The 27,467-nt window shown below is 42.5% G+C and overlaps 1 protein-coding gene across 3 annotated transcripts in view; it reads right to left on the bottom strand.

Moving 5' to 3' along the window:
• Positions 1-27,467, bottom strand: part of FSHR (follicle stimulating hormone receptor) — a 203,927-nt gene that overhangs the window by 36,951 nt on the left and 139,509 nt on the right. For all 3 annotated transcript variants that reach the window (XM_019655848.1, XM_019655849.1, XM_019655850.1), the window contains exons 3-4: positions 20,971-21,045; positions 18,347-18,421 (exon numbers count right to left, since the gene is read on the bottom strand). In XM_019655848.1, coding sequence (XP_019511393.1) covers positions 18,347-18,421; positions 20,971-21,045 — 150 coding nt within the window. The remainder of the gene's footprint in view (positions 1-18,346; positions 18,422-20,970; positions 21,046-27,467) is intronic.

The raw sequence follows: 27,467 nt of genomic DNA, 5'->3' as shown, positions 1-27,467 counted from the left end.
CTTCAAAAATAGTAGAGGCCTGAGGGTAAAATGTCAGCAAATTTAAGTTCTGCAAATGAATCTTCTATAGAGAAGAAACTGGCTCATTGTTCCCCCCCTCTCAACAGCCAGTTGCACATTTTGAGCAGGTGTTAACATAGTTCGTGTCTGACTGTTCCTAATCTTTTGGTTACAATAATGAAAATGGGCACCTCTCCTGTCAGGATGAACTGAGGTTCCTTCAGTTTCTGGGAACCAGTCTCACTATGTCCTGCCACCTAACAAGATAGTACACTTGCTCTTTATGAATGGGTGACTTGTCAGCTCTAAAGCTCATTGTCCTAAACATCATTAGTGCTTTCATTAATCTTCAAGAGTGCTGGTGGGTTATTATTATTATTTCTTAAGTTAACAGTGTGTGTTTGCTTACTTGTGTTGCACTGGACTATATGCCTTTCTTCATACAACCTCCATCCCATCCAAAAGGACACCAAAGGCCATTCCCTGTCTTGGGGAGCTTGCTGGTAAATTCAGGAGTTAAGACTAGTACAGGTGAAATACTTAGCCTGGTCTAGTGCTAAACTGTATGTTGTTGATTGTGAATGTCTTAAGAGCTCAGAGAAGGGGAAAGCAATGTGGGTTGGAATAGTCATGGAGAACTTGTAGGAAGTAGAGCTAACCAGATTTCTGAGAGAGTAAGAGCTCACTGGCCTGAACTAGAGCAGTGAGCACGTGTGGCTGGACCACAGGAGGGATGTGGGAGGGATGTGGGAGGTAGGGAAGGGGGAGGCAGTTTCTCAAGAGCCTTTAAAGCTAGGTAGAGAAGTGTAGACTTGATGAGTAAGTGATTGGAAGCCATTTTCAGGTGCTGAAAGGGGAAGTAAGACCTGGGGACTCCCTGAGCAGATGTGGCCTGTGTCCTCACCATCCCGTACTCCCCCGTGACTTCATATTAGCAGTCAGGACAAACAAATGGGTGGTTACTGAGAACCTCCCATTAGGTTGGTGCAAATGTAATCGTAGTTTTTGCATTGTTGAAATTTGCCCTTGATATTGGAATACGTTCTTAAATAAATGTGGTTATGTTATACATCATTTTAATGCACATTTCTCACTTTATGTTTTTTTGTAATGACTTATTACTTGCTATTTATATGTATTTTAGACTATGAAAATAATGTTAGACAAAAAGCAAATCTGAGCAATTTTCTTATTCGAGTTCAGAATGGGTTTTAAGTAGTGGAGACAACTCGCAACATCAACAATGCATTTGACCCAGTAACTGCTAATGAACGTACAGTGCAGTGGTGGTTCAAGAAGTTTTGCAAAGGAAACAAGAGCCTTGAAGATGAGGGTAGTGACTGGCCATCGGAAGTTGACAACGACCAACTGAGAGCAATCATCGAAGCTGAGCCTCTTACAAATACAAAAGAAGTTGCCAAAGAACTCAACGTCGACCATTCTACAGTCATTCAGCATTTGAAGCAAATTGTAAAGATGAAAAAGCTTGAAAGTGGGTGCCTCATGAGCTGACCACAGATAAAAAAAATCAAATCATCATTTTGAAGTGTCATCTTCTCTTATTCTACACAACAACAATGAAACATTTCTCTATTGGATTCTGACATGCGACAAAAAGTGGATTGTATACGACAACGGACGATGACCAGCTCAGTGGTTGGACCTAGAAGAAGCTCCAAAACACTTCCTACAGCCAAACTTGCACCAAAAAAAGGTCATGGTCACTGTTTGGTGGTCTGCTGCCGATCTGAGCCACTATAGCTTTCTGAACCCCGACGAAACCATTACATCTGAGAAGTATGCTCAGCAAATCGATGAGATGCACTGAAAACTGCAATGCCTGCAGCTGGCATTGGTCAACAGAAAGGGCCCAATTCTTCTCCATGACTGTACATTACACAACCAATGCTTCAAAAGTTGAACGAATTGGGCTATGAAATTTTGCCTCATCCACCATATTCACCTGACCTCTCTCCAACCAACTATCACTTCTTCAAGCATCTTGACAACTTTTTGCAGGGAAAGCGCTTCCACAACCAGCAGGATGCAGAAAATGCTTTCCAAGTGTTCCTTGAATCCCGAAGCATGAATTTTTATGCTACAGGAATAAACAAAACTTATTTCTTGTTGGCAAAAATATGTTGATTGTAGTCGTTCCTATTTTGATTAATAAAGATGTGTTTGAGCCCAGTTATAATGATTTAAAATTCACGGTCTGAAACCGCAATTACTTTTGCACCGACCTAATGCATAACCCACTGGACTGAGAAAAGTCGGGAAGTATAAGACATCCTTCTCCATCACACATCCTAACCAAGAATGTAATTCTTTATCTCTGTTCTACACCAAATCCACCATGGCAGGAAATGATCTATTGTGAGACAGTGCAAACCAGCTCTCTTTTAGTTTGTGAAGTGAGGCAGAAACACAGTTAATGTCGTGGCTTGGATGGTCCATTGAAATGCTTTAGGCAAATTTGATTTAGGGAGGGGATGCTGCCAGTTGTGTGTCTAGGTTGGGAGGGGGGGTCTATCATTTTTGCCAAAGCATGTTTTCTAGAGGCCAAGGCTGAGAGTTTAAACTTGAACTCTTTTCCCACCTTCTAATTGGTTTCCCATGATATAGAATTTGTTTGCACCTAATGCCTTTCTTTAAAATCTATTTTTCTTACATTGGTAATTAAATTTTTTAGTTTCTTAAATAAAATGCACTCCTTCCTCCTAGCCATTCAGGGAGAAGTTAAGTTATCCAGTGATGAGAAGGAAAAAGAGTGGACTATGCTTAACTAATATATTTGAAAAGATGCTTTACCTTATGAGGCTTACTGATCTTGAGATATCCGTTAACTACAGATCCTGATGGACTGGGAATTTGCATCTCTACATACACCATTATAAAAGATGCACACATTAATGACTTTTCTGAGTCATTAAATAAAGATTTGGCTAGGTGTATTAGAATCACACGGTCTTGGAGTTAGATGGGAGTGTGTGTAAGAAGCTGTGGTATACTGAAAAGGGACTTAAATGTCAGATTAAGGACCCTGGATTTGAGTATCTTCCTTCTCACTAGCTGATGGATACTGAGCAGTTCACTTACCTTTTCAGAGCCTCAGTTTCTCTTTCTGTGAAATGATTCTGTGGAAGGAGTTACATGAGGCAGTAGGAGAGCCTCGATTCCTGCCTCCTCAGTCTCATGCCTTCAGTACTGGAACTGTTTAACTCATGTTCAGCTCAGACTTGCCTCAGTCTCCATGGAAACCAGACTCCTTAGCAATCAGGCAGAATTTAATGAGCCCAAGGGCAGGATTTTGAATAGCTCAGCCCTATTTGCCTGGCTGCAGATTCTGTGTTGACCTAATATTCCGGTTTAACCATCAGGCTCTGGTCCGATTCTTAGGGCATGCGGCATAGCTTCAAAACTAGCAGTTCTGGTGCTAGAGGATCTGAGTTCAAGTCCTGGCTCTACCACTTTTAAGATGTATGGCCTTAAGGGGTTAGTTGAAGCCTCTAAGACTCAGATTCTTTGTCTTCCAGAGAAATAAGATTTACTTTGCAGGAAACCTTACCACCATATCCAGGACCTGTTACCGGTCATGCTCCAGCCTTGTATTCCATTTGCCGTAACAGAGACCCTGCTTGATGTCCCTGTTCCCCTAGGACCATGTCTTGTTTTCTCCCACTTCTCTTGGGTACGTAAATGCTGTTCTCATGTTGAGTTCCCTGTTGTCCCCATAGGACCTCCATGATGCCCGAATGGACTGGTCTGTTAGCTACTGCCTGAGGCTCCTTGTGCCTTGTTGGAACCACTGGAAGCCACAGCTCAATTTCTCAGATTCTTCCTGCTCTCTTTCTCTAATTTTCTCCTGCTGCTTCTGACAAACCTGCCTGTCAGCGCTCTTGTCTTTCTGATTCTATTTATTCTCTGGGTCCTGATCATATTATCACTTAGAGGTTTGTTGGTCATCTCAAGGGAAATTACTACAAACAATTGACAAAATTGAAAATGATTTACACATTTTTCACAAAAATACAAATTTGTTTACTTTTTCTGTGATGACAAATGGTGGTCAAATAATGCTATAAAGCAGATATTTTCAAATTAGACACATTTGATTTGTCTCTTTAAAAGTGATGTATTAATGAGGAATATAAGAGCATTTGAAAGAAATCTATGCTATAGAGAGCATTTGGAAAACATGGATGGAAATACTAAATTTATTTCTGAAAATGATGCATGTCACCATTTATGCAAATTTTCATATTGAATATTTTAAAAACAAGGAAATACAACTTTCTAACCCATTTAAGTTGAATTGCTGGGTTTTGAATACTTTCATTAGAAATATAAAAATGCAGCACCTTATACATTTTTGTTAACATTTGATTAACACTAGGGAAGAAAATATACTAGGTAAATTTCATAAAACTACTTGCATAAAAATACAGGGTTGAACACTAACTATGATGACTCCAGGAGTACAGCTAATAGGCTTGTCTTCATTGGATCTATTTATTTTGGTGAAGTTTTGTCCTTAGGTTTGACAGCCATTGAAATCTAGTATTGACATGACCTGTGAATCTCTTTTCTCAGTGTTAAATTGAGGATTAACAAATAATGAAGCACACATCCCATGACATTGCTTCCTCAAAATATTGTTATTATAGTATATTTAGTAAGAGCAAAATAGGCTCTTTGTGCCATATAAAATGGTATGTAAGATAAGATGTAAATGTAAATGCATAGTATTTAATTCATTTTTATCTCATGCTTTAAAATATTTTTGTGTATATTTTGTAATGCGCACATTGGTGCTATAATTGTATGTGTATCTACCATATAAATAAATACACTTATTTTGGGACATATGCTCAAAATTGTTTTCCTTTGGGCATGAGCAGACAATACCATATTGTCCAACACGTGCAATATTTTGCTTGGGAAGGCAAGCCTGAGATTAGGGAGGGCTGCCAGGTGGAAATAGCAATAGATTTGCACTGTGCTGCTCTGGAAAGTAGGTATAAGATTAATAATAATAATGGCAACATTTATTGAACACTTCCTTTGCACCAGGCACTGCACCAAGCACTTAACATTGATTATTTTTACTTTTTCCTCTCCTCTACCTTAGGAGACAGGTGTCATTACCATTCTCATATCAGAGTGGAGGGGGCTCGGCTGAGAGAGGTCCAGTAACTTTCACAAGGAGGGAAGAACCAGGGCTTGCATCCACTCCTTTCTGACTCTGAAGTTGGTGCTCTTACACTAATGACTGATCCTCATTCGTTATGAAAGTTGCCCAACAGAGGAATGGATTGTAATGCTAAGCACTTGGTTCCCTACATGTGGAAATGTGTCTAACTGTGTGGAAGGGTCTCTTCACGAGGGGTGTGATATTGTGATTTATAGTAAGGAATGTATGTTTGGTCTTTGTCCTCCTTCCTGGCACAGAACTTTCGGGTTAGTGAACATGTGGAGATTTGGGGAGAGTGGCATGCTTGGAGAGGGCATGGAAGCTCTGAACCCTTTCCTCATACTTTGCTATATGCATCTCTTCCCTCTGGTTGTCCCTGAGTTATATCCTTTTATAAGCGAGTAATCTAATAAGCAAAATGTTTCTCTGAATTCTGTGAGTTGCTGTAGCAAATTAACTGAACCCAAAGAGGGGTCTTCGGAACCTCCAATGTATAGCTGGTTAGTCAGAAGCACAGATGAGAACCTGGACTTGGAATTGGTGTCTGAAGGGTAGACAGTCTTATAGGACTAAGCCCTTAATCTGTGGGATGTGATGCTATCTCCAGGTGTATAAAATCAGAGTTGAATTGTAGGACACCAGCTGGTATCTGAGAATTGCTTGACTGTTTAGGGGGGGCAACCCACACATTGGAGTTGGGTACAGAATTGAAGGGGGGAGGTCAAACTATGTGATCTCCAAAATGCCTTCCAACTTAGAAATTTTGAGCATTTATCTAGCAACACCATTTCTAGATGATATAAATGCTTCATTTACAAATGAAAGGATACAATGTCAAATAAATTTGGGAAATGCTAGATTACTATGATTAAGCAGTTCTTTTCTGCAAGGCTCTTAGAACGTGTACCATGATATTATTCATTGTAAATGTCTGAGAGAAGAAAATAGTGTGCTGGCTTTCCCCAAACACTGACTTTGAACTCCTCTTTTATTGTAGCATATCTCCTGAATTTGGTGTTCCCTAGTGCAACCTTGGAAGCCCAACTAGAAGCTAAAATACTTATGCTGATTTACGCTATTTCTCTGAAAATGCTGTTACTGTTTAGGACATGGTTGGCAAGCTCTCTCTTAGGCAGAGTATTCTATTAGTTAGCACCCTCTATTCCTCTGCCACAATATAAATCAGAAAGTTTACTGTACAGAAAATCAGAACCACATTGGTGAAGGGCACACTGTGTCAAGTGAACTGTGATTCAATTTCTACTAGCATCTTCAGGCGTTTTAGGATGGGCCCTTTAGATGATGACCTGGAGAGGTAAGGGTAGAGACTCTGAGTAACTCCCTTGCAGCTGTACAGAGTATATCAGTCACAGGATAAGATTCCTACTCCTAGCCCAGCCTCTACGCATACCATGTCTAGGTAAAATGAAATCATGTCCTCTATTGAAAAACTGAATCAAAATGGAACTAAACTGAAGAGAAACCTTTGACAAAATGGGCCTGAATGTAAAAAATTAAGTTTGTGATGGGCTACTGTGCAGCTCTCATATATTGATGTTATTTATCATTTCAATTTGGAGCATGCTATAGGAGGATCCCTTTGTGGCTAGGGCAGACCTCAGTGTAACAGGATGTCAAAGTCAGAGTTTTCTCTGAAACATCAAGATATGAGAGCTGCTACATTCCAGGTTTCTGGAAACCGGTTACACAGTTCTTAACCTCATGTCCATTAGGCATGAAAACCTTGTAGAGATCATGTGACAAGGGTTTCTGGAGACAGTTGTGAATTTGCCCTTCTCACCGTGGGGGAGGGGGAGCTGCTTGCTGCCGCACTTAGGTTGAGAGAAGCACTCGAAGAAGATGTGTGGCAAGTTTAATGGCTATTACTTCCTCTTTGGGGCATCCAGTGACCAGTGCCTGACTTGGGCCCAAGTGAGAGGCTGGCTAAAGTGGCAATAGCCCAGAAGACTGTTACTGAGAAAGTAAGTGAAGTCCTAGGAACTAGTTACACAGCTCACAGTTCTGACCCCAACTCCCAACAAGAAAAGACTGTGAAATAACCTTGCTTTACATTTGTGTAGCATGTATGACTGACAAAGCTATTTCATATTATCTAATTTGACTTCACAGTGAGTTTCTAATGTGAGCATAATTACGATTTCCATCTTACAGGTAAGGGAAGCAATGCTCAAGTGTCTACTAGTTGAATCACCCAAATTTCTAGACTTGAACCAGAGAGAATAATAGTTAATGCTTACCAATGACCTTACCCCATGGAAGGTACCATTGTACGTCTTGCCTACATTGAAGTCACCTTATCCTGCCCACACCTCCTGAAGAAGGTACTGTTATTAGCTCCATGTTGTAGATAAGAAAACCAAGTTTCAGTTAACTTGTCTGCTAGAAGGTGGAAGAAAAAGTCCAGGCCCTCTGGCTCCCGTGCCTTTGTGTGATGGCCTTTCCAAGATACCACACTGGCTAAGAAACCTGAAGATCTCTGCCGGTTAGACTCACCGCTAACAAATAGAGCATGGCCAAGTGGCATCTTTCGGGACCTTCCTGGGTGCTGATGTAAGAGTAATTTTCACGGAACTACCAATTTGTGGCAAGCAGTTACGCTCACGTTACGTAGGGGAGTTACAAAAAAGTTAATATTTTAAATAGTTTGCGCACCCTTCCCCACAACTCATTTCTAACCTTAATTATTTAGAAAGCTATTTCTTAGATTCACTTCAGCTTCGCCTGAGTAGGTGATCTCAACTTCCAAACGGCAAACATTAATAAGGTGTCAGTGTTGTGCTCAGAACACTGGATCCACTTCCGTTGGCTTTATCCACACCCCACCCCTCCCCATCTGTGGTGTGCTGGAGCCTGGGGTGAACTGTGTTGGAGTCAGACATTCCTGGCTTCAGTCCTCAGTTCTATCAAGTATATAATATCTGAGTTTCAAAATCCTCACTTGTAAATCGGGGAAAACGCATGCCTCACTGTTTTGGAAGACTGGAAGATGAAATGAGCTGTGTGAAGAAAATACCTAGTTTGGCGTCTGCCGTATAATAAGTTGACGTTCAGTATCATTTTCCCTGTCTTGCCCCCAGATCATTCTGTAATCCCGTTTTGTGAGTTTGGGCAATTCAGTCATCTCTGAACCTCAAGTTTCCCATCTGTGAAATGGAACCATCAGTAAATATCTCACAGGGCTTTTGTAAGACTACCTAAGTTAATGCCAAGTGAAAGTGCTTTCTAAATTATGATTCCTGTTCCCCACCCCTGCATCATCCAGCAATGCCTTGTGCAATTAGCAGTGCTTACGCTTGTTTGTTCTCTTGAGCTGTGAAAGCGTTACTGTGCCCTGTCTTATCTTCTCCCTTCCTTTCAACCTTTTAAAGGAGACATGGCCATTCTTGTTCTCTCCATCTTACTTGAGGCCCAGAGTAGTCTGGTTATTTGCTTATAAGTTCTCACAAGCAGGACCAGGCTCTCCTATGAAGAGAACTTTTCCTTGGTGTCTTGTCCGGTGAGTCTGTGTCCTGGTGGCACCTGTGGTTTGGCCCTTGTGCAGAGAGACTGTGCTGGTGAACGTTGTGAGAGAGGTCGCCTGATTTCTTCCCTTGCGTGTCCCCTCAACATCCTGCTCCCTCTTCCTAGCATCACTATCTTTGAATCCCAAACTGGGGAGGGAACTCATTGCTTCTTGAACTAGACCTTATGTGTGGGGTGTTTGCTGTGGGTGAGCTTGTGATTAAACTGCAGCAGAATGTTTGTGTAATATCTGCTGGAGATGAAAATATTCTTCCTTAGAACGTTTGTCATTTCAGTGTTCACTCGCTGTAATGCCCCAAGGTATTTCTTTAAAAACAGCAGCTGCCTCCCTTCCACTACCCGAACAGAAAGGTTCAAACCCAGGCCCACATTTTCATTAAGGGCCTACTGTGTGTGGACCCTGCGCTCTGTGGGGGCTCAGAGATGAACCGGACACAGCCTTTGCTCTGGATTAGAGGTCAGTGGAGTTAGGTGGTGACATCTCCTGCCATTTCATTGCTCCGCAGTCCTGAGCCAGTTGATCTGGCTGGCTGGGGTGTCCCCTGGACCCCATTCCTCCTGTAGCCGTGCTTCGAGGGGATACAGAATCCTGCCAGGTGGACAGGCCCAGCGCCTGGGAGCAGTGGGGCCCATCGGCTGGAACACGCCTGTGTTCACATAACACGCATTGTGAAGGGTAAAGCAGATGAGATGAATGAAGGCAGGAGGGGAAAATGGGTCTCTCAACAAATATCACAGTGAGGTGAGGACGAGGTGCATGACAGGGCTGGAAAATAGCATCCTCTAAAGCAGCGGTTCTCAACCTTCCTAACGCCGTGACCCCTTAATACAACGTTCCTCATGTTGTGGTGACCCCCAACCATAAAATTATTTTCGTTGCTACTCTATAACTGTAATTTTGCTACTGTTATGAATCGTAATGTAAATATCTTTTTGTTTTCCGATGGTCTTAGGCGACCCCTGTGAAAGGGTCATTCGACCCCCAAAGGGGTCATGACCCACAGGTTGAGAACCGCTGCTCTAAAGGAAAAAAAAAAAAAAGAATAGTTGAGTATCTTTTTTGTGCCATGCACTGGGGTTATAACCGTGAAGAAAACCTGGTCCCCAGACTGGAATGGCACAGAATCTGGTAACTAGAGTTTACTGGGGTGACGCCCTTCCTCCTCTGATTGTCCTGCCTGCCCCTTTTGCCCACCACGCTGCCCAGCCTCCTGTGGCCCATCTCTGCTTCCAGAGGCTGCAGATAGCTCCTGGGTTAGCTCTAATCTCTTAATGTATGGCCTCTCCCAGGGATAATGGCAAAGCTAAACAGATCTGTAAGGAGAAAAATACGCTTTAAACCTCCCAAGACTAAGGCCGTAGTTGTGGAAAAAGCAGCAGCAGTTTCTTTTCCATGGGGGGAGGGGGTGGAACTTCATCTAATGCCCCTTCAGAGCCTGCCTCCTAAGCCATCTCCCCTCCTGTCTGTGCCGAGGCAGGCCTGACCAAGGATTTGTCCTTCCCAGGCCAGCTCCAATGATTGCTGGGTGCTCTCTGCCACATCAGCCTCACCCCCACATGCAGCACCTCTCAGGCTCTGCTGAGGTTGGCTGTACTCATCGGGAGGGACTCATCGGGCAGGATTGCATCCTAGCACTTGGCTTTAGCTCCAGGAGTTGAGCTTCTGCTGTACTTAAGAGTAATTTACAGCTGGTTTAAGTTTTTGAATACGCCGGCAGGATCTCAGCATTTAAAGGGTCTGCTTGAATGCTGGGGAAGAGGAGCCTGAGCTGGGAAATAAAGTGCTGGATCTTCCTGTCTTGCAGAAGAACTTGCTCCTTCCCTACAAGGCCCTTGGTGCTGGGTCTGAATATGCTGAACTCAGGACAGGCAGTGACACTGGGAGCCCCAGATTTGGGAAGATGACAGTTGGCTATCAAGCCGTTGAGGGCTAGAAGAGATCTTAGAGGACATAGAGTCCATTTCCCTCATCTGACTAGGCTCTTGAAGCATATCCTGTGACTTCCATTGTGAAGAGGAAGAAAAGCAGACTTAAAGGGATGCGTCCGTTGTCTGGGGTGGTACTAACAATGAGGAAGACATCAGGTGGAGCTCCATAGAGCTAATCTGAGACTCATTTGTCTCAGAGCCCTCTCTACACTTGTCCTTGCATCTGATTTCTGTTGATGAGAAAGATCTTTTTTCAAAATTGATGAGGTGAGGGTACACCTATGTTATAAGAAGGTGTATCCTGTGAAGATATAATTCAGAGACTCTGAGTGGGTGAAGCAGATGGTTACCTATATGCTATTTGAGTGGATCCTGTAGGGATTTTTTTTTCCTTTTCAGAGCCCCATGCCTGGAAGTATATCATTATCAATCGTTGAGTTTGGCATTCATTGCCTTTTTTGGCTCCTGTTTTAAAAATGCAAATTCCCCTGGAAAGGAGAATATCAAGACCTGAACATATTGATGTGACTTGATGGATCAAATAATTGTCTCGCTGATAGCAAAGACCCAGGCTTCTTGCAGGGAAAGCATGCTGAACAGGTTAGAGGAACAGGAGGAGAGCTTAGCGGCACAGACATGTCACCATCTTAAAGATTAGGTCCTCAGGCAAGAGGACGTCCCAACCTTCCTGGAGCTGACACGCTAGAATAAAACCGCATCCTGAACCTCAGTCTTCCAGAAGGAAAACCTGGCCATATTTTCCTCGAGTTGACAATGGCAGGCAGAGTTGGCTGTGCTAGATAGATTACTGATAAAAGAAGCAATTGTATAATTTCCGTTGTGCCAAAACATCCTTGTAGTCATGACAACATCCTTAGATACTTACAACGTTGACAGCCAGGGAGATGGTTAATAATTTTTTCCCGATAATGACAATCCCTGTGTGAGATGACTTCTGGCCCAGACTGAATTCTTGATGAGTGCTGTCTGCAGGATGACTCTGTGTGGAAGGCACTGGGGGGCGGGAGGCTTTGGGGTTTACTAGAGGTAAGGGGATAGAAATCACTGCAGTCACTTAGGCCCATGTCTGACCTAGAGGTAAATCATATACCAGTGATTTTTTTTTTTGGGGGGGGAATGTGACCCCCATTACTTTTCTGTTCCTCCAGGTGCTACCATTACTGTACCTCTGGATTAGGTCAACGGCCCCTTAGCAGGACTCCCTTGAGTGTGTCTATGCCCGGCTGGTGGTCAACCTACAGTCCAAATTCATTGTGTTCGTGTCACTCTTCTGCTCAAGAATGCCTCAGAGCTCAGTCTTTCCTACAATGTTAGGGCTGCAGTCCCGTGCCTGAGTTTATTATTTTTTTTCCAGTCTTACCAAACCCAATCCATTCAAATATAGTCACATTTCTTTAATTCCAGTGAATACCTTCTTTTTAGTTGGGACTCAGTTTCTCCTCATCCTCTGCCTACTCCACCATGGTTCTTTCACATTCTTTACATTTACTCACATCTTTCTCTCACAGGAAATTTCTTGGCTGTCTTTTCAAATTTTATTCATCTTTCAAATTGCAGCTAAGTTCACTTTACCCCCAAAAAGCTTTCCCTGACAAGTCCAGACCAAAGCATTGGCTCAATCCTTTCATCTATGACCAGTGCCACACAACTCTACAGACGTGCTGTTATTTTCATGAATTAGTGGTTGATAGTCTTTTCTCCCCAAAGACTGAGCTCCTTGAGAGCAACCTGTTGATGTCTCCTGTATTTCTCACAAGGCTTTCCACGCTTTCTCATTCACCCTTTCTAAAACATCACTCTGCTTCCTTTGGTTTATTTTTCTTTATACTACTTTCACTACCGGACATTGTCCAACGTGGTTTGTCCCCTCAACTAGAGTACAGGCTCCATAAAGGCAGAGGCATCATCTGTCTTGTCATCTTTTGTACACTCAACAGCTACAATAAAGCCTAGGATGTAGTATGGCCTCAGTAAATGATTGACTGAATGAAGAGTTTGTATTCATTGGCCAGTTCACATCCAAAATGGGGAGGCACCAATCCTTTCCACCATGCACATGGCTGCCATACTGTCTAAAAATGAATTCTAGTATGGATCTGTTCCCAGCCACCATAGAAAGCCAAACATTGGTGAGTATCCAAAGAACCAGAGTCATACACAATCTGTAGAGACACTGTACATTTTTGTGAGAAGAACCCTGTAACCAGGGGCTGCAAAATAAGGCCAGCTCACTTCTCCTATAAAATGCATGTACTTTTACAGTCCTGCCTACTCCTTGCATTACTGTGAGGCTCAAATGCAATGGAGTATGATAAAAAGCATCATATTGTAAATCAACATAAAAATGGGAAGCATTAGCCAACCAGCTGGCAGTGTGAAGAACTGAAATTGATTTTGATGGAGATGGCAAGGAAGATTGTGGATCACTAGTGTTGAAAGTAAACATGAAAGGGATATTAGGAGCCCTCCATTAGAACTCTGCAGGATAATGTACTTTTGTTCGTTGGAAGGACCTTTCTGGATATGTCAGGAGTTTAGTACGAAGGATGCCTTTATCCTTAGAGAAACACAAATGATGTATTTCCATGTTTGAATGCCGCTCAGTGGATTCCATCCAAAAGAAACAGTTAAAGAGGACTTCGAAACCTTAGAAATATTGGAAGGGGAAGGAGATAGCAACATCACCACTACCACTCAAATCATCATTATCAAATTAATCTTTAAAACAGCCTCAAAAGGTAGGTATTATTATTACTCTTTTAAGCAGAAGAGAGAACTGAGGTACAAAGAGATGAAGTCCCTTACATGGGCTCCCTTAGCTAGTAAATCACAGGGTCAGGAATTTAGCAAGAATTACTAACATTTATTAAGAATTTTCTAAATGTCTGCCATTCTTCTAAGTACATCATTTAATACAATTCAAGGATGCAGGCCATGTTAATCCTAGTTTACAGGTAGGAAAACCGAGACTTAGAGAAGTTAAGCCATTACCCCAGGTCACACAGCTAACAAGGGCAGGGCTGACACCTGAGCCAAATAGGTGGGTCTGGAACCTGTGTGCCTCCTTGCTCCTCTGTGCTGCCTCCCTAGTGCCTGCCCTCTGTCCCTTTGCCATGCAATCTCCAACAAATGCTTTTATTCAGAGAAGCTACTTTCATTACTCCCACAAGCCAAATGAAAGAGAGGAATGCAGAAAAGAGAAGGATTTCAGGGCGGGGAAGAAACAGTCTGAATTGCTGAGGTGAGTCTCAGTGAAGAACCTCCTGGAATTATCTCCAGTTGCAGAAAGCAGATGGCATGGCTGCCATTAGCAGGCTTCCTAAGGAAGTCTAACACTCCTACATGTGAGTGGAAGATGGTTGTCAGTTGCGGCTGGGGGCCCACCCAGCTGTGTGAAGGGTTTGCTAAGATAGAATTATGGTTTATTGGGTAGCAAAGAACAACATCCAGAGGCCTGAGAATTACATTGACAGGATGCAAAGACAAGAGAATATTGTGTAAACCTTATTTATAGATCAATAGATAATCTTCCATACACAAAAGGTCAACTCCAGGAAGGCACAATGATGAAGAAAGAAATATTGGCTGCAAATACAGCATTGACTTAAAAAAAAATCTACCCAGATGAATTCTTCAATGTATATTCTTCTAGTCAAAGTACATTTCTTTATTCATGAGTTTTTCCCTTAACCATGTCATGTTCCTCAGTGAAGTATGAAGGCAGTGATAAAGAGCTCTGATTTCTAGTTGTCTTGAATTCTCTGCCATCAAATGATCAGTATCAAAGGGAATCAAGGCTGAGAATTTCAGAACAGCTTTTCTAAGTGTGTGTGTGTTGCAATTAAGATGCTCAAGTCAAATGGCAGCTCTCCCCGACCCTTTGTCATTTCCTGCTTTGATGGCTGTGATAAGAATTTATCCTGGCTTAAGGAAATAAACAACTACTCAATCCTACTGGTCTCTTTGGATTCCTTCATCCATTTTGTGTTTTTGTTTTTTGTGGGTTTTTTTTTTCCTTTGGAGCAAGTAGTTCATCATCCAGAGAAATATCTGAAATCGTTGCCATCTACTTCTATCTGGCTGCTGGATCATGAAGCTGATTATGATGGCTGCTCAGACATAAATAAGCATGGAAGGGAGCTTAGCTGAGCTTTGTTTCCATGATATAACCTTTCAGATTAGAGGACCAACTGGGAATTTGGGTGTTCCTCTTAGCAGTTTGGAAAATATTTCAAAGGACCACAGTCTGATCCTTGAATAGCTGCATGGCTGGTAGACATGCCTTTGGAGTGCAGAGTTGCTCTGATCCTCAGGGTCCCCGTGTGCCACTTCCTGGGAAGGAGGGTACCTATGGTGAAGGCTCACCCTGGGTAGTAAGTCAAAAGGCTTAAGGTGAACAACCCTTTGTCTCAGCTTTCTGATGGGGATCTGCATGGCAGTACATATGAAAGAATGTTGTACAATGTACAATTATGTAAAAAAATTTTTTTTCCAGAGAAGTTATGGAAGATCCTTTGACAATGACACAACGCCTACAAACTGCTTACTAATTCTTTTCTTTCCATAGGTAGAAAGCACAATTCACATGCTGTGAGAACAATTGCCTCCTCTCAGGAAAGGATGGGACCAGAATCGGTCACCTCCAGCTTCGTCTGGACTTGATGGGGGAGCCAGATGGGACTGGGGACTGCTCAGCACCTCAAAGTGAGAAAAGGATACAAAGGAGAGGCTGGACTCGATGACAGATGACACAGATGTCAGCCTCTTCCAGAGGCAAAGTCATAGCTTTGTCTCCTGTGTTCTGACAAAGTTTCCCCTTCCTCCAGTCTAGGGCTGTGCCTTCCATGTCCACATCCTCCCAAGTTCCTCCCTCCCAAGCACTCACCCCTAGAGAGAGGGCTGAGGGTCCTTGTTAGCAAGAAAGAATTGTTCTAGACACAAGATGTGGTCCAATATTGGGCTCAAATTTTGCATCTCTTGACTTCAAACTTTGCAATGATTCGTCATCTCCTTATTCACGTGCTCTCAGTCCACCCTTCTTATTGTTATTCATGCTGTTATTATCGTGGTTATGGAATATGTGTGTGAGGGGGTGCTTGTCTTCTTGGAGCTGCCTCTGCAGGAGTGCTTTTCATCAGCCATATGTGATAGTTTGTGAATTGGAGTGCCCCTTTGCATGTCCCAAGGTGCTTTTGTTCTGTTATTGAAGGCTCTCTGGCCCCTCAGATTCCACTCAGGCTTTTTCTGAGAGGAAGGTAGGGATGGTCATTGGGAAGTAAAGGAGAAGAGAAGATGGAGTGAAGGAAACTAACTGGGTAACAGGCACTAATAATTTTAATTTTATAATTCTATAGTTCTTTATAGTTTGTATACTGAAAAACAATTTGCAAATGTTTTTACAGGCATAATCTTATTTGGTTTTCACAACCACTCAATTTACAGATAAGGAAAATGAGGCTTAGAGAAGGTAATAGGATACCTAGCTAATAAATATATGGAATCTATTCCTTCTGACTTCATTTATAGTTTTTTTTTCTTTTCTATACTCCATTAAATGCAAAGGTATGTCCCAAAGTCTTCTTTTTGCGCTCATGCCAAATATTTCTAGTAAAGCTAAGGGTCTTAGTAGCTAACTCTCTATTCAACACTCACAAGAATTTTCCTGAGGATGGACTGGTAGAATTTGGTTGACTGGAAATGATCATTCTGCAAATAACTTAGTACATTTACTAATGTTTTTGAGCACTTTGTGGTATAAATTATTTTATAAAAAATACTTTCTATAAATCTCACTTACGACTCAGAAAAGCCACGTGCATCTCAGATGTCCAGTGGTTGGTCCAACAGTAAATGGTGGAGTCAGGATGAAGCCCTAGATTTTCTGCTTCTAAGGCCCATGCCTTTTCTGTTCCCCTACATTTCCTCTGCTGTGTATGTGCCTAATTCAGGTATTCTCTGCAGAGTGTGTAGCAAAGTCTATTTAGGGAGCCAAGACCCCCAAGCCTGAAACTAGAAGCGATCATCACCCTAACCTGCAAAATGGAAATGCAGGGCCCATTATCTATTTCAAGACAGAACAACAGAAGACTAAACCTAGTCCAAGGTTCTCTGAGTGCGGGGCCCTTTTGAGCATGGGGCCCTGTCTGACTGCACAGGTTGCATGCCAATAAAGCCAATGCTGCCACTGACATGAACTCAAGAGTAGATGACATTGTTTCTTTCTCAGATCCTTCCTGGACTTTCTGTCAGAGAATGGAAGTTCCAGGTCACGTGTACTCTCTTCTGTTAAACCTTTTATTCCCTCAGTCATTCCCCACTCAGACATCTAAGGCACATGATTGCCTAGTGTTCCTTCATATACCTGCTAACTCCAGGTCTCATGGGACAGAGTCCTAATAGCAGTAGTAGCTAATATTTATTGAGCATTTACTCTGTGACCGACACTGTGTAAAACTTTTTATGTGCTTTGCATTGATCGCAAAGATGGCCTCACTTCTGTATTCTTTCACGTGGTGTTGTGACTTTGCAGCTTTTTCTCATCAAAATGTGGAGCCTTGAATCTGGGCTGGCCCTATGAATTGCTCTGGCTAATAAAATGCACCAGCAGAGATGGTGTGTTGGTTCAGGGTTTTGGTCTCAAGAGGCTTGCGAGCTTCAGCTCTCCCTCTCTCTCTTGGAACCCTAGGACTGCCATGAGGACAAGCCCGTTAGCCTGCTGGAAGTGAGCACTACCTGGAGGAGAGCTGTCATTTCACCTGAGACCATCCAGAGCAGCCAGCCCCCAGGTGACCTGCCAGCTAAGTGCAAGTGCATGAGTGAGCTGAACCGAGGCCGGGCAAACAGTTCCATCAGCAGAACCATTCCTCTGATCCACTTAAAGGTGAGAAATGATAAATAGTTGTCGTGTTACAATTCTGTCTTTTGGGGATAGTTGTTTATGCACTATGATTATGTTAGTAGATAACAGATTTATTATTTACATTCTCTGGATGAGGAAACAAGCATTGAGAGGTTACGTTCTTGTCTGTGATCATAGCAAGTAAACGGGCCCAGAAAGTTTGACTCCATAGCCCAAATTCTTACCTGTTATTTTGTGAGGCCCCATCATAGCACCAGGGCTCTGTCAAGCCCTCCGCTAATGTGAAAGCCATTTGAGTAGAGAAGTAATCTTTTTGCTGATGGGGGTAGGCCCAAGGGATGGAGCTCAAACACTAAGAATCTCTCTGCTGACACATGCCATGTTTGTTGTTAACCAAAACTTACAAAATAAAGCACCATAACCTATCAAAGAAAAAAAATGCATGTATGCAGAACAAGAGAGATGATGACTTTGAGTCAAGGTCACAAGCTAAATGCTAGCAGAAGTTTGGGCTGCATCTTAACACTGTATTAAGACTGAGTTTTACAAGAGATCTGTGTGGCAATCCCATTAATGCAAATGGCATTTCCTATGATGTCTGTTTTAGTAAATGAAAACAAAATGAAATTATATTAGTGGAATTCACTCATTGAACTAATATCCACCAGCAAGTGTCTCCACCTCTTCCCCATATCTTTGATAAAAAGCACTTGCTCCCCAGAGTAGCAAGTGGTCATTTTGCTAAACTGGGAATATACAATTTGACCATAGAAGGGGCATCGAAATACAAGAATCCTTACAGATATCGGAGATTGGGAAGGTTCTGGAAGGCATCAGGGTCGATGTATAGCAGGTTGTTGGCCTTTTCAATTCTACTGTAAAAAAAGAAAAAACATGAATGTGATCACAACAGTAAGGAATACTGTAGTATTTTTCACATAATGCAGAATATATCAATAGATAATCATCCATCCATCCATCATTTTGACAAAAATGGAGCATGCATGCAGTGTCTTTTACTATGTTGAATTGTGCAAACTAAATATTAACCCTGTCTCATTTAACTCTCATCATCAAAGTCCTCCTGGGCTTTGTCCATCAGAGGCAAACAGAGCAGTGGCTGGGCGAGTCTCTTTCACCCTGAGCCCAGCTGAGTCTTTAGCCAGTAAGGATCTCCCAGGGTCTGAGGAGGCTATGAGGGTAAGGATGAGACTAATATGTGGAAATGAGCTTTTGTCTGACCAGGAGATAATAGATAAGGGGATGGAAAACAACCAAAGAGGGTAAAAAGAAGATGAGAGAGAAGGAAAAAGGGTGAGGGGCAAAAGAAGACTGGAAAAAAATAAAGCAAAGAGGCAAAGGAAAACAGATTGGAGGACAAACAGTGGCCATCTTTGGTTCTAACCATGAAATCCCAGCAGTAGCTGGCTATGTGCCAGCGATTCCCTTCATGCTGTAGACTGAGGCTGCTCCCTTACTGCTCACGGGAAGGTGACTTCTGTCCCGGGTCGGCCTGTGCTGTGTCCTGATCAGTAGTCTGGAGGTTAGCATGTTCACATTTGGATTCCAACAGAGAGAGGCTGCCCTTTCCTCATCTTTCTGGATCAATGTATATTTGCAGAGATGCTCTGTGTTAATTACTTCCTCCCTGTTTCATTAGCGTTTATGTTTCAGAAACATGTAGCTAGCTACCCAGATCCAAGTACCAGGTAATTAATCATTTTAAGTACAGTCGGTGCTACGTGGGGGTGAGCCCTCTCCATGCAGGGAAGTGGTGAAAGAGCTATCTCATTAGCTTATTGAGATGCAGAGGGGGATGCCTGGTTGACCCCTCCCAGAGGGTTGGCTGCCCTTTGGTTCATTTCTCTGATATTCCCTGTGGCTTCTGAGACCCTCGTCAGGTCTTTTTTTCCAACTAGTATAAGGAGAGGCCAAGCAGAGAGAGAAGAAAGGAAGGAACAGGAGGTCAATTGGGAGAGTAAGGGAAGACATTACTTGCAGAGGTTTAATGACAAGAATGAAGAAAGGGGGGGGGCGAGCAAGGGGGGTGGAAGGAAGGAAAAGGGAGGGGGAGTTTGACAAAATGGACAGAGTGTCACTCCTAAACAAAGTGGGGTGTGTGTGTGTGTGTGTGTGTGTGTGTGTGTTTGTGTGTGTGTGTTACATGCTGGTCATTAGAGAGCATATATGTGTATATGTATATTCTCTACTGATACTCAGTAAATACTTAGCACTCTTTAAAAATATACAAACGAGTGGAGATTTATGTTCAAGTCCTTATCCTGCTGAATGACTTTAGACAAGCCTCGCGACCTCTCTGTGCCTTTCATTGTTCATCTGTAAAATTAGAAAAGTGGCTCATTGGCTTTCATACCTGTGTTTCCTGGGAATTTTGTGAGATATTAATATATGCTCCACAGAAGAAACCTTTCCAGTGACATTCGTTGAGAATCACTTAATACAATACCCTCTCGGATATTCCAAGTGTATATTCCCATATTACAGGTGCTGAGAGGCTTTCCATAGTGAGTGAATCTAACTTTATTTTCCCAATGTTTCCTAATCTTATTTGACCATAGCATCTTTTCTCTCTTTTTTAAATACTTAATGAATTCCTGAGTGTTTAAGGATACACACAATCTACTTTGGAATATTCTGGATCAGACAGCCTCTAATGTCTCTGCCAGCCTGGACAATCTATGGTACTTATATGTGATTATATGACAATCTATGGTGATTCTATGAAGTAATGTATGAGAATTATAGACTGTTATGAAACAGAAGTAGGTCTGTGTGAGTATTGACATGCACACAAACTAGAACGTCAATAAGAGAAAGGAAATGTGATTGGAACAGTGGAGGAATCAAGGATCATTATGACACACTGTATGCCAGTTGATGTGTTAGTGCTCATTTACGTTTATCGTCTCAGTTATTCATCATGGTGATAGTGTGGGGCATGCAATTTTATCATTCTCATTTTATTGAGGAGAAAACTAAGTCTCAGTATGATTTTCTATCTGGGCCAAGGTTTACTGGTGATTATATGGCATAGGCGAGTATTCAAACTAGGACTCATCTTCAACTACATCATGAGACTAATTTTGGGCTTTGATTCTGGAATAACTTTGAATGAGAGGAGGAGAGGGAGGTACTTGCTCACAGCCACAGAGCAAGTTTCTTGGGTCTACTGTGCAAAACACTCAAGGAGGGAGGGAGCAGGATAAGACTAGGCTCTGAGCTGGTGTCTGAATCCCAGGCAGAGGGACGCATGACGGTGCCTTTTGGGCTGACTTGGACATCTTAAAATGAATTTGAGGGATCTGAGGACAGGGCAGAACCAAGGCCTCCCAGGAGTATAAACGGACTTTAAGGCAATTGCCAAGAAGAGAATCATGAGCCAACCCCACAGGTTCTTGCTTACATTTCATGTAATTTGGGCAGATTGGAGAACACATTCGCCTCTATCACTTCCAAGACATCATTCTGCGAGATCTCTCTGCGAAGAAAGAAGTATAATTCAAGTCAGTTCAGTAACACTCCATAAATGGATTTAGAGCTCAGTGTAGAGCCCCATGCTTAGGAGGATTGATGAGCCTCAGAAAACATTGTTTCTGTTCTCAGCAGTCAGCTGTAATAATGAGACAAAACTAGCATATCAGATGCCAATAGTTACAGAACAGTGGAAGGACAAGCCCAGTGCAGTGGCTCAGTTTAGAGGTTATTCAGTCTACAACTGTAGAAACTGAGGTCTGGGGAGCGAAAGAGATGTGCATAAAGGTATTTAGGGAATATACAGGATGAGAACCAACTTCAATTTCCCTACACTGGGGATCAGGAAACTTTTTCTGCAGGGCCAGGTAGTAAACACTTTCTAGCTCAGCAGACCATTTGGTCTCTGTTGCAATTATTCAACCAGTATTTAGGGCAAGAGTAGCCATAGATAACACGTACATGAGTGAGCATGACTGTTTCCCAATAAAACCGTATTTATAAAAACACGCAGCAGGTTGGATTTGGTGTGGTGAGCTGTACTTCAGTGACCCCGACCTAGATAGACCATGGAGTCAAGTTCTTTCTCTGCTAAAGTGGCTGTGAGAGATGAGAACCTCAATTCAGTTTTTTTTTTTAAAGATTTTATTGGGGAATTGGGGGACGGGAACAGCATTGGGGAATCAGGGAAGGGGAACAGACAAGTTGCTGTCGTTTTGTTCTTCAGTCTAGTTGTGGAGGACGTCGCTTCACTGGCCCATGTTGGTATTATCATTGCATTCTTCCTGGGTGAGGCAATCAGTCACCGGCCTCTGGACGGCCGCTCACAGAGGCTCTTGGCAGCTCACGCCGGCTGCCAGCCACTCACGGTGACTCACGGCAGCCCAGCTCCAAGTCGAGCTGTTGTTCACCATCTTAGCTGTCGAGGGCAGCGTCACTGGCCCTCATGTGGTTCCAAACCAGGGCCCTGCTGCTCAGAGCTGGCATCCCAAGCCAACTCCTAACCGACGCGCCACTCGGCCGGCCCACAATTCAGTTTCTTTTAAATAAACATGGATTTAAATCCCTTCCCTGTCTACACCATTGCCCAAGTGGGGTTGCTCTTGCAAGGTCTTGGGCATTGATGTTGTCTTGGCCTAAAATACCCCCAAAAGATCCTTCAGGTCCCAGCTCTTTTCCTCCTGGAGTGATCCGAGGGCAGTAGAATGCAGTCCTCTCTGCAGAAGCCCAGAGCTTGTGAGGAGAGAGGGTGGCTTAATCAGTTAATGTTTGTAAAGGGGTTCACAGATGAAGCACGCTATTATTAGGCCTCCCGAGGAGACTCTCATGCAGTTTTAATGCAGGAGCTGAGAGTGTCTCAGGAAACCTCATAGGCAGCAGGCATTCAAATTGACTGAAATTGTCTGCTGGCCTGGGATTTAGCTGAAGAGCTCTAATAAGGCTCTTGATCAAGGGAAGGGCCCGGAGCAGAGCTGGGCAGGAGAATGCCTGGGGCGGGGAGGGGAAGTGTGCTGGGGGGCAGCGAGGGAGGCTGGCGACTCTGAGGCTTGTCCCCTCAGTGGAGGTAGGGTCATTCACAAGCCCCCACGAGTGAGGAGACATTTTGTGAGAGAAAAATACCTCTTAGCATATGTTAGCATCTTTCATGATTCATTTGATAAAGTCTTCACAATTTTTGTAGTTGAACATAGGTAAGGGGGGGGGTCTGTGGTCTCTTTCTCTCTCTCTCTCTCTCTCTCTCTCTCTCTCTCTCTCTCTCTCTGTCTGTCTCTTTGTGTGTATGTGTGTATGTGTGTGTGTGTGTGTTTAATAGGACATGTTGATCATTGGCCATTTATTTGCTCCTTTGTCCTGCAAGTGGAAGGAATGCTGGGAGACACGAGAATGAGGAGTAGGAAAGGGGTGGAACACTTAGAAAAATTAGACATTTATTTGAACACTTAAAGGAGTAGTGCAGGAGTTGCACAGTAGAGAATGAGACCTGGAGGAAAGAACTAGATGACAGAGAGGGGTTTACACGCAAATGGAGCCATATCCTACAAAAGCTATTTCCAGGTTCACTTACATTTACCCGTCGGCTCGGACGCCAACTCGTGATAATTTCTCAACCTACTATTGGCTAAAAGGTAGACATTTCTTATTAAAAAAGAACTAAAAATTACTAGAACCAACAAGAAACACACGTTTAGAAGGTAGTACACGTTGTATGGCCTTGACTTCAAAGACAGGAGAGGGTGCTGGAGCTTGGTGGGCTGGAGGGTGCCTTTGCCTGGGTGAGGGGGGAAGGTGAACAGTGCGCTGCGGTGGAAAAGTCCCGCACTGAGAAATTCAGTCCAACCCAGTCGTCTCTAGTTATTTTGTTATCCTTTATTAGGGGTCTACTGTTACCAGCCCCTCTACATACTTTCTCTCTAGTCATTTTGGCATGCCTGTGGAGTTGGTATTTTGATTTCTATATTAGTAAACAGCCACACCTGTATATGCAGAACCAGCTCAGCAGACTGCATGGATGGAACACTTTCTTCTGCATGCTCTGCCTCCCAGGACACACTGGGCTCAGTATTCCCTGTCCTATGTGTTTGCTCAAGAGAAATAAAAATGTATGCCCTCCCACAGCATTGCACACAAATGTTCATAGCAGCTTTATTTGTAATAGCCCCAAACTGGAAACAACCCAATGGATAAACTGGAATATCCCTGCAATGTAATACTACTCATGAATAAAATGGAACAAACTGCTAATACAACATTGAATCTTTAAAAAATTATGCTGAGTGAAACAATCCAGACACAAAAGAATGTGTGCTATACAATTGCATTGCTATGAGGTTCTAAAATAGGCAAAACTAACCTATAGTGACAGAAATCAGAATAATTGTCGCCCGAGGCCTGGGATGGAGGTTGCTGACGGGAAAGAGACAGGGGAAACTTTCGGGGGTGATAGAAATGTTTTATATCCAGATTAGGGAGGTAGTAGCATGGTGTATATACTACTTGTCTAACTTATTGAACATTAAGCTGACAAGGGGTGCATGTATTTCATTGGCTATAAAACATACCTTCATAAAGTTATTTGAAAAATGCCCTTTATTCAAAGGAAGGCGTGTAAAACTCCTTTTTGTTTGTGTTTTGAGAACTCTAAATTAAGAGAACTAATGGAAGAACCTTGGTCATATTGTCTGGGCAGTAGGTGGAATCAAATCCTGGTTTTGTCCTGATGATTCTAAATTAGGTTCCTTCCTGTTTTGGCCATCTCTTCTCTCCCCCTGTACATACAGTGAATAATGGGACTGGATCCGGGTTTCTCAGCTCTGGCTGCACATTAGAATCTTTTGGTGGACGTTTAAAAAAATTCCAAAGCCTGGGCCCACACCAGAGAGTGGGGTTTATTTAGTCTGAGGTTTGACTCTGGCATTATCTTTTTCTCCCTTTAATTCTCCAAGCAATGGTGCTTCTAATGTGTGTGAAGAATTAGAACGGCTGGCTGGATGACCATTAAGGTCCTTTTAGATCTATGATTTCTGTCTTAAAATTTGCTTCAGGTACAAGGGCCAATTTTCCCTTGGCTGTTAAGACAATAAATTAGATAAATAAGATTCTTGGAGCACAAGAGGCAATGAGACAAAATAGTAACAAGGGAAACCTGGAGACAGAACCTGGAGGCAGGAGTGAAATAGAGGAGGCCACTAGTTAGGTTTAGTTTATCATAAGTGAGAAAATTTAATAAAAAAAAATCACAACATCTTTAGGCTGGCCGAGTGGCTCAGTTGGTTAAGAGCTCACTCAAGAGTGCGAGCTCTGAGCAACAGGGTTGCCGGTTCGATTCCCGGCCCAAGCTGAGCTGCCGCTGAGCTGCCAACAGGTGGCAGGATGGCTCAGCTAAAAAACAAAAACTAACAAAAAAAACACCCCACAACATTTCAAATGTTAATTTTGTGTAGCAAGAGATGTTGTGGAAAATATATGACACCTTACATTTGGTTAGTATTGATAATCGAGAAACTATTTTTTTTCTATGCATAGCTTTCCTTCATTTTCAGTGTACTGTGCAAATTAAGAGTTAGTGCAGCCAATACAGGTGAGGTTAACTAACAGGTGACCTGGCTTGGCTAAGATAATACACAATTGTGAGTATCACTTTACTGGTTTTTGAAGGGAGGATGCGGAATCTTTACAGCCAAAGAACTTACATAATTAAGAAATCATTCTTGGCCTTAAAAGATTCAGTTAAGAATTTTCTTTGCAATTGGGGCAAATCATTACAATTAGCACAATTCAAAGTGTGATGGTACTTCCTTAGAGTCAAAGGTAAAGATTCCTCAGAAGAGAGCTCTAAGGATGTGATAGATCTCAAAGTGTGGTCCGGTGGTCTTTTCATAAAACTACTTTCAGAATAACACTAAAATAAAAAATTTCACTCATTCTGTGAGCACATAGTGGAGGCCTACTTGATGTGTGATATGGCAACAGCTATAATGCAGAAACAGATATGAGAACGCATGTCTTCTATTAAGCCAGAGGTTAAATTTTTTTTCAGATATGTAAAACCATGGTACTCTTCTTACTAATTTATTTTTTGAAAAGATAATTATTTTGCACAAAAACTGTTATTTGTGTTAACATGTATACATTTATTCTTTTTAAGTGAACTAACAAATGAATAAAATAGTTCCCAGTTTTAATTCCTAGTATGGTAAACATCAGTAGCTATAACCCACATAAGCAAAATCCCTTTTGTGTCTTTAATAACTTTTTAGAATGGAGAGATCCTGAGACCAAAATGTTTGGGAACTGTCCAGTGCTTTTCTTGGGTGAGGGGTCCTGATTCTGTGGAAAGCTTATTTACAGAGATGAGACTGTCATCTTCTAGGACAGTGCTTCTCAATTATTCACATATGAATCATCCGGGAATCTTGTTAAAATGAAGATTCTCCGTGGGAAGATCAAGAGTGGGGCCTGAGGGTCTGCATTTCTAATACTTCAGGTAAGGGGATGGTGCTGGGATCACACTTTGGTTTGCAAGGTTCTTTAGAAGAATGGGAAATACATCCCGCCAGACCTTTCTCCCCAACACACACATATGGGTGGACGTGAAAAGGTACTCAGCAAATGTTTAGTGGGTAGATGGGTAGATGAAGGAAAAGTAGTTTTCGGGTCCAGAAATGTCATCAACAAAAGTGCAACGGAGATGAAGTTTGTCTTAGGTATTTGTTCACCTGCTTTTCTGTAGGCAACATGCTGGAGTCCAGTGGTCTGGAAATGGTGGCCAAGGCTAGCTTATTTGTGAGTTAGACTTTTGCCCCAGTGGTTTTTACATTTCATACAGCATGCCAGGGGCACACACATGTATTTGGTCTACTGTACTAATAGCATCTGGATGCCTTCAGTTCTATCTCTCAGGATCCTAGATGAGGTCCTTGAATTGACGAAACATCCATAGAGGAGGAGAAAACAGGGGAGATGAGTAGTGTGACTGTAGGGGTGCTTACAGCATTTGATTGGGAGTTAGAGAAGATGAATTTTAAGGTTCTTTCTGTGCATGAAATTTCATGTTTCTTTGAAGGAATGGGAGATGTGCTTGCATGAAGTACTGGGGATTTTCAAGGTATTCTGTCTGGAGTAAGTTTCAGATCCACAATTGAATTTTACTCCAGATTTGCACCCTTCTGGTCCGTGGAGTGGTATTCATATGCAAGTACAAGCATACCTTGAAGATATTATGGGTTTGATTCCAGATCGCCGCAATAAAGCAAGTCATAATTTTTTTTGCTGGTGGAGAGTCTTGCCTTCAAATTGTAAAAAATGCAACATCTGCGAAGCACAGTAAAGTGAAGTGCAGTAAAATGAGGCATGTCTGTACACTTGATGAAGGAGTGGAGAGAGGGGATGGATTTCAGTAGGAGGAGCTTCAGGGAGTAGATGCGCGTGTAGAATTCAGCCAGGTCCAGCATAAAATTTCAACCTATCAAAGAGTGATATTAATTTGTCCACCATTTCACCTGATACTCATTTGTTGAGTGCTGGGACTGTTTCATTCAGAGTAGAGTTGCTGCAGGTTTATAAGATAAAGAACTGTGACCAGCAGTTAAATGTCTCACTAGAATTTCAACGACATCTGTGAATTGGAGAACAGGATGTAATAAGAAATCAAATATTCACAGAAATGTCTTCGTTGTTTTTTGTTGTTTTTTTTCTGATAGAGGAGATATTCTCCACCTGGGTCTTCCCCATCTTTTCCCTCTTCCCCTGACTCTCCACACAGCATTTTTTCCCTAATAAATCCAGTATACCCCTTCCTACCTGGGCACATTAGGCGATTCAACTGCATTAAAATATTTTTAATATTCACTGAATCACGTTTCTTTTTTCTGTTTTTAATCAGCTCAGACTAAATTTAGTTGACTGTTTTTCTTCCTTGAGTTCCCTGAG

Source organism: Hipposideros armiger, unplaced genomic scaffold (assembly GCF_001890085.2).
Source record: "Hipposideros armiger isolate ML-2016 unplaced genomic scaffold, ASM189008v1 scaffold_248, whole genome shotgun sequence".
Taxonomy (NCBI): domain Eukaryota; kingdom Metazoa; phylum Chordata; class Mammalia; order Chiroptera; family Hipposideridae; genus Hipposideros; species Hipposideros armiger.
Note: the sequence above shows the minus strand (reverse complement) of the source record. Positions and strands in the feature narration are given on the sequence as shown.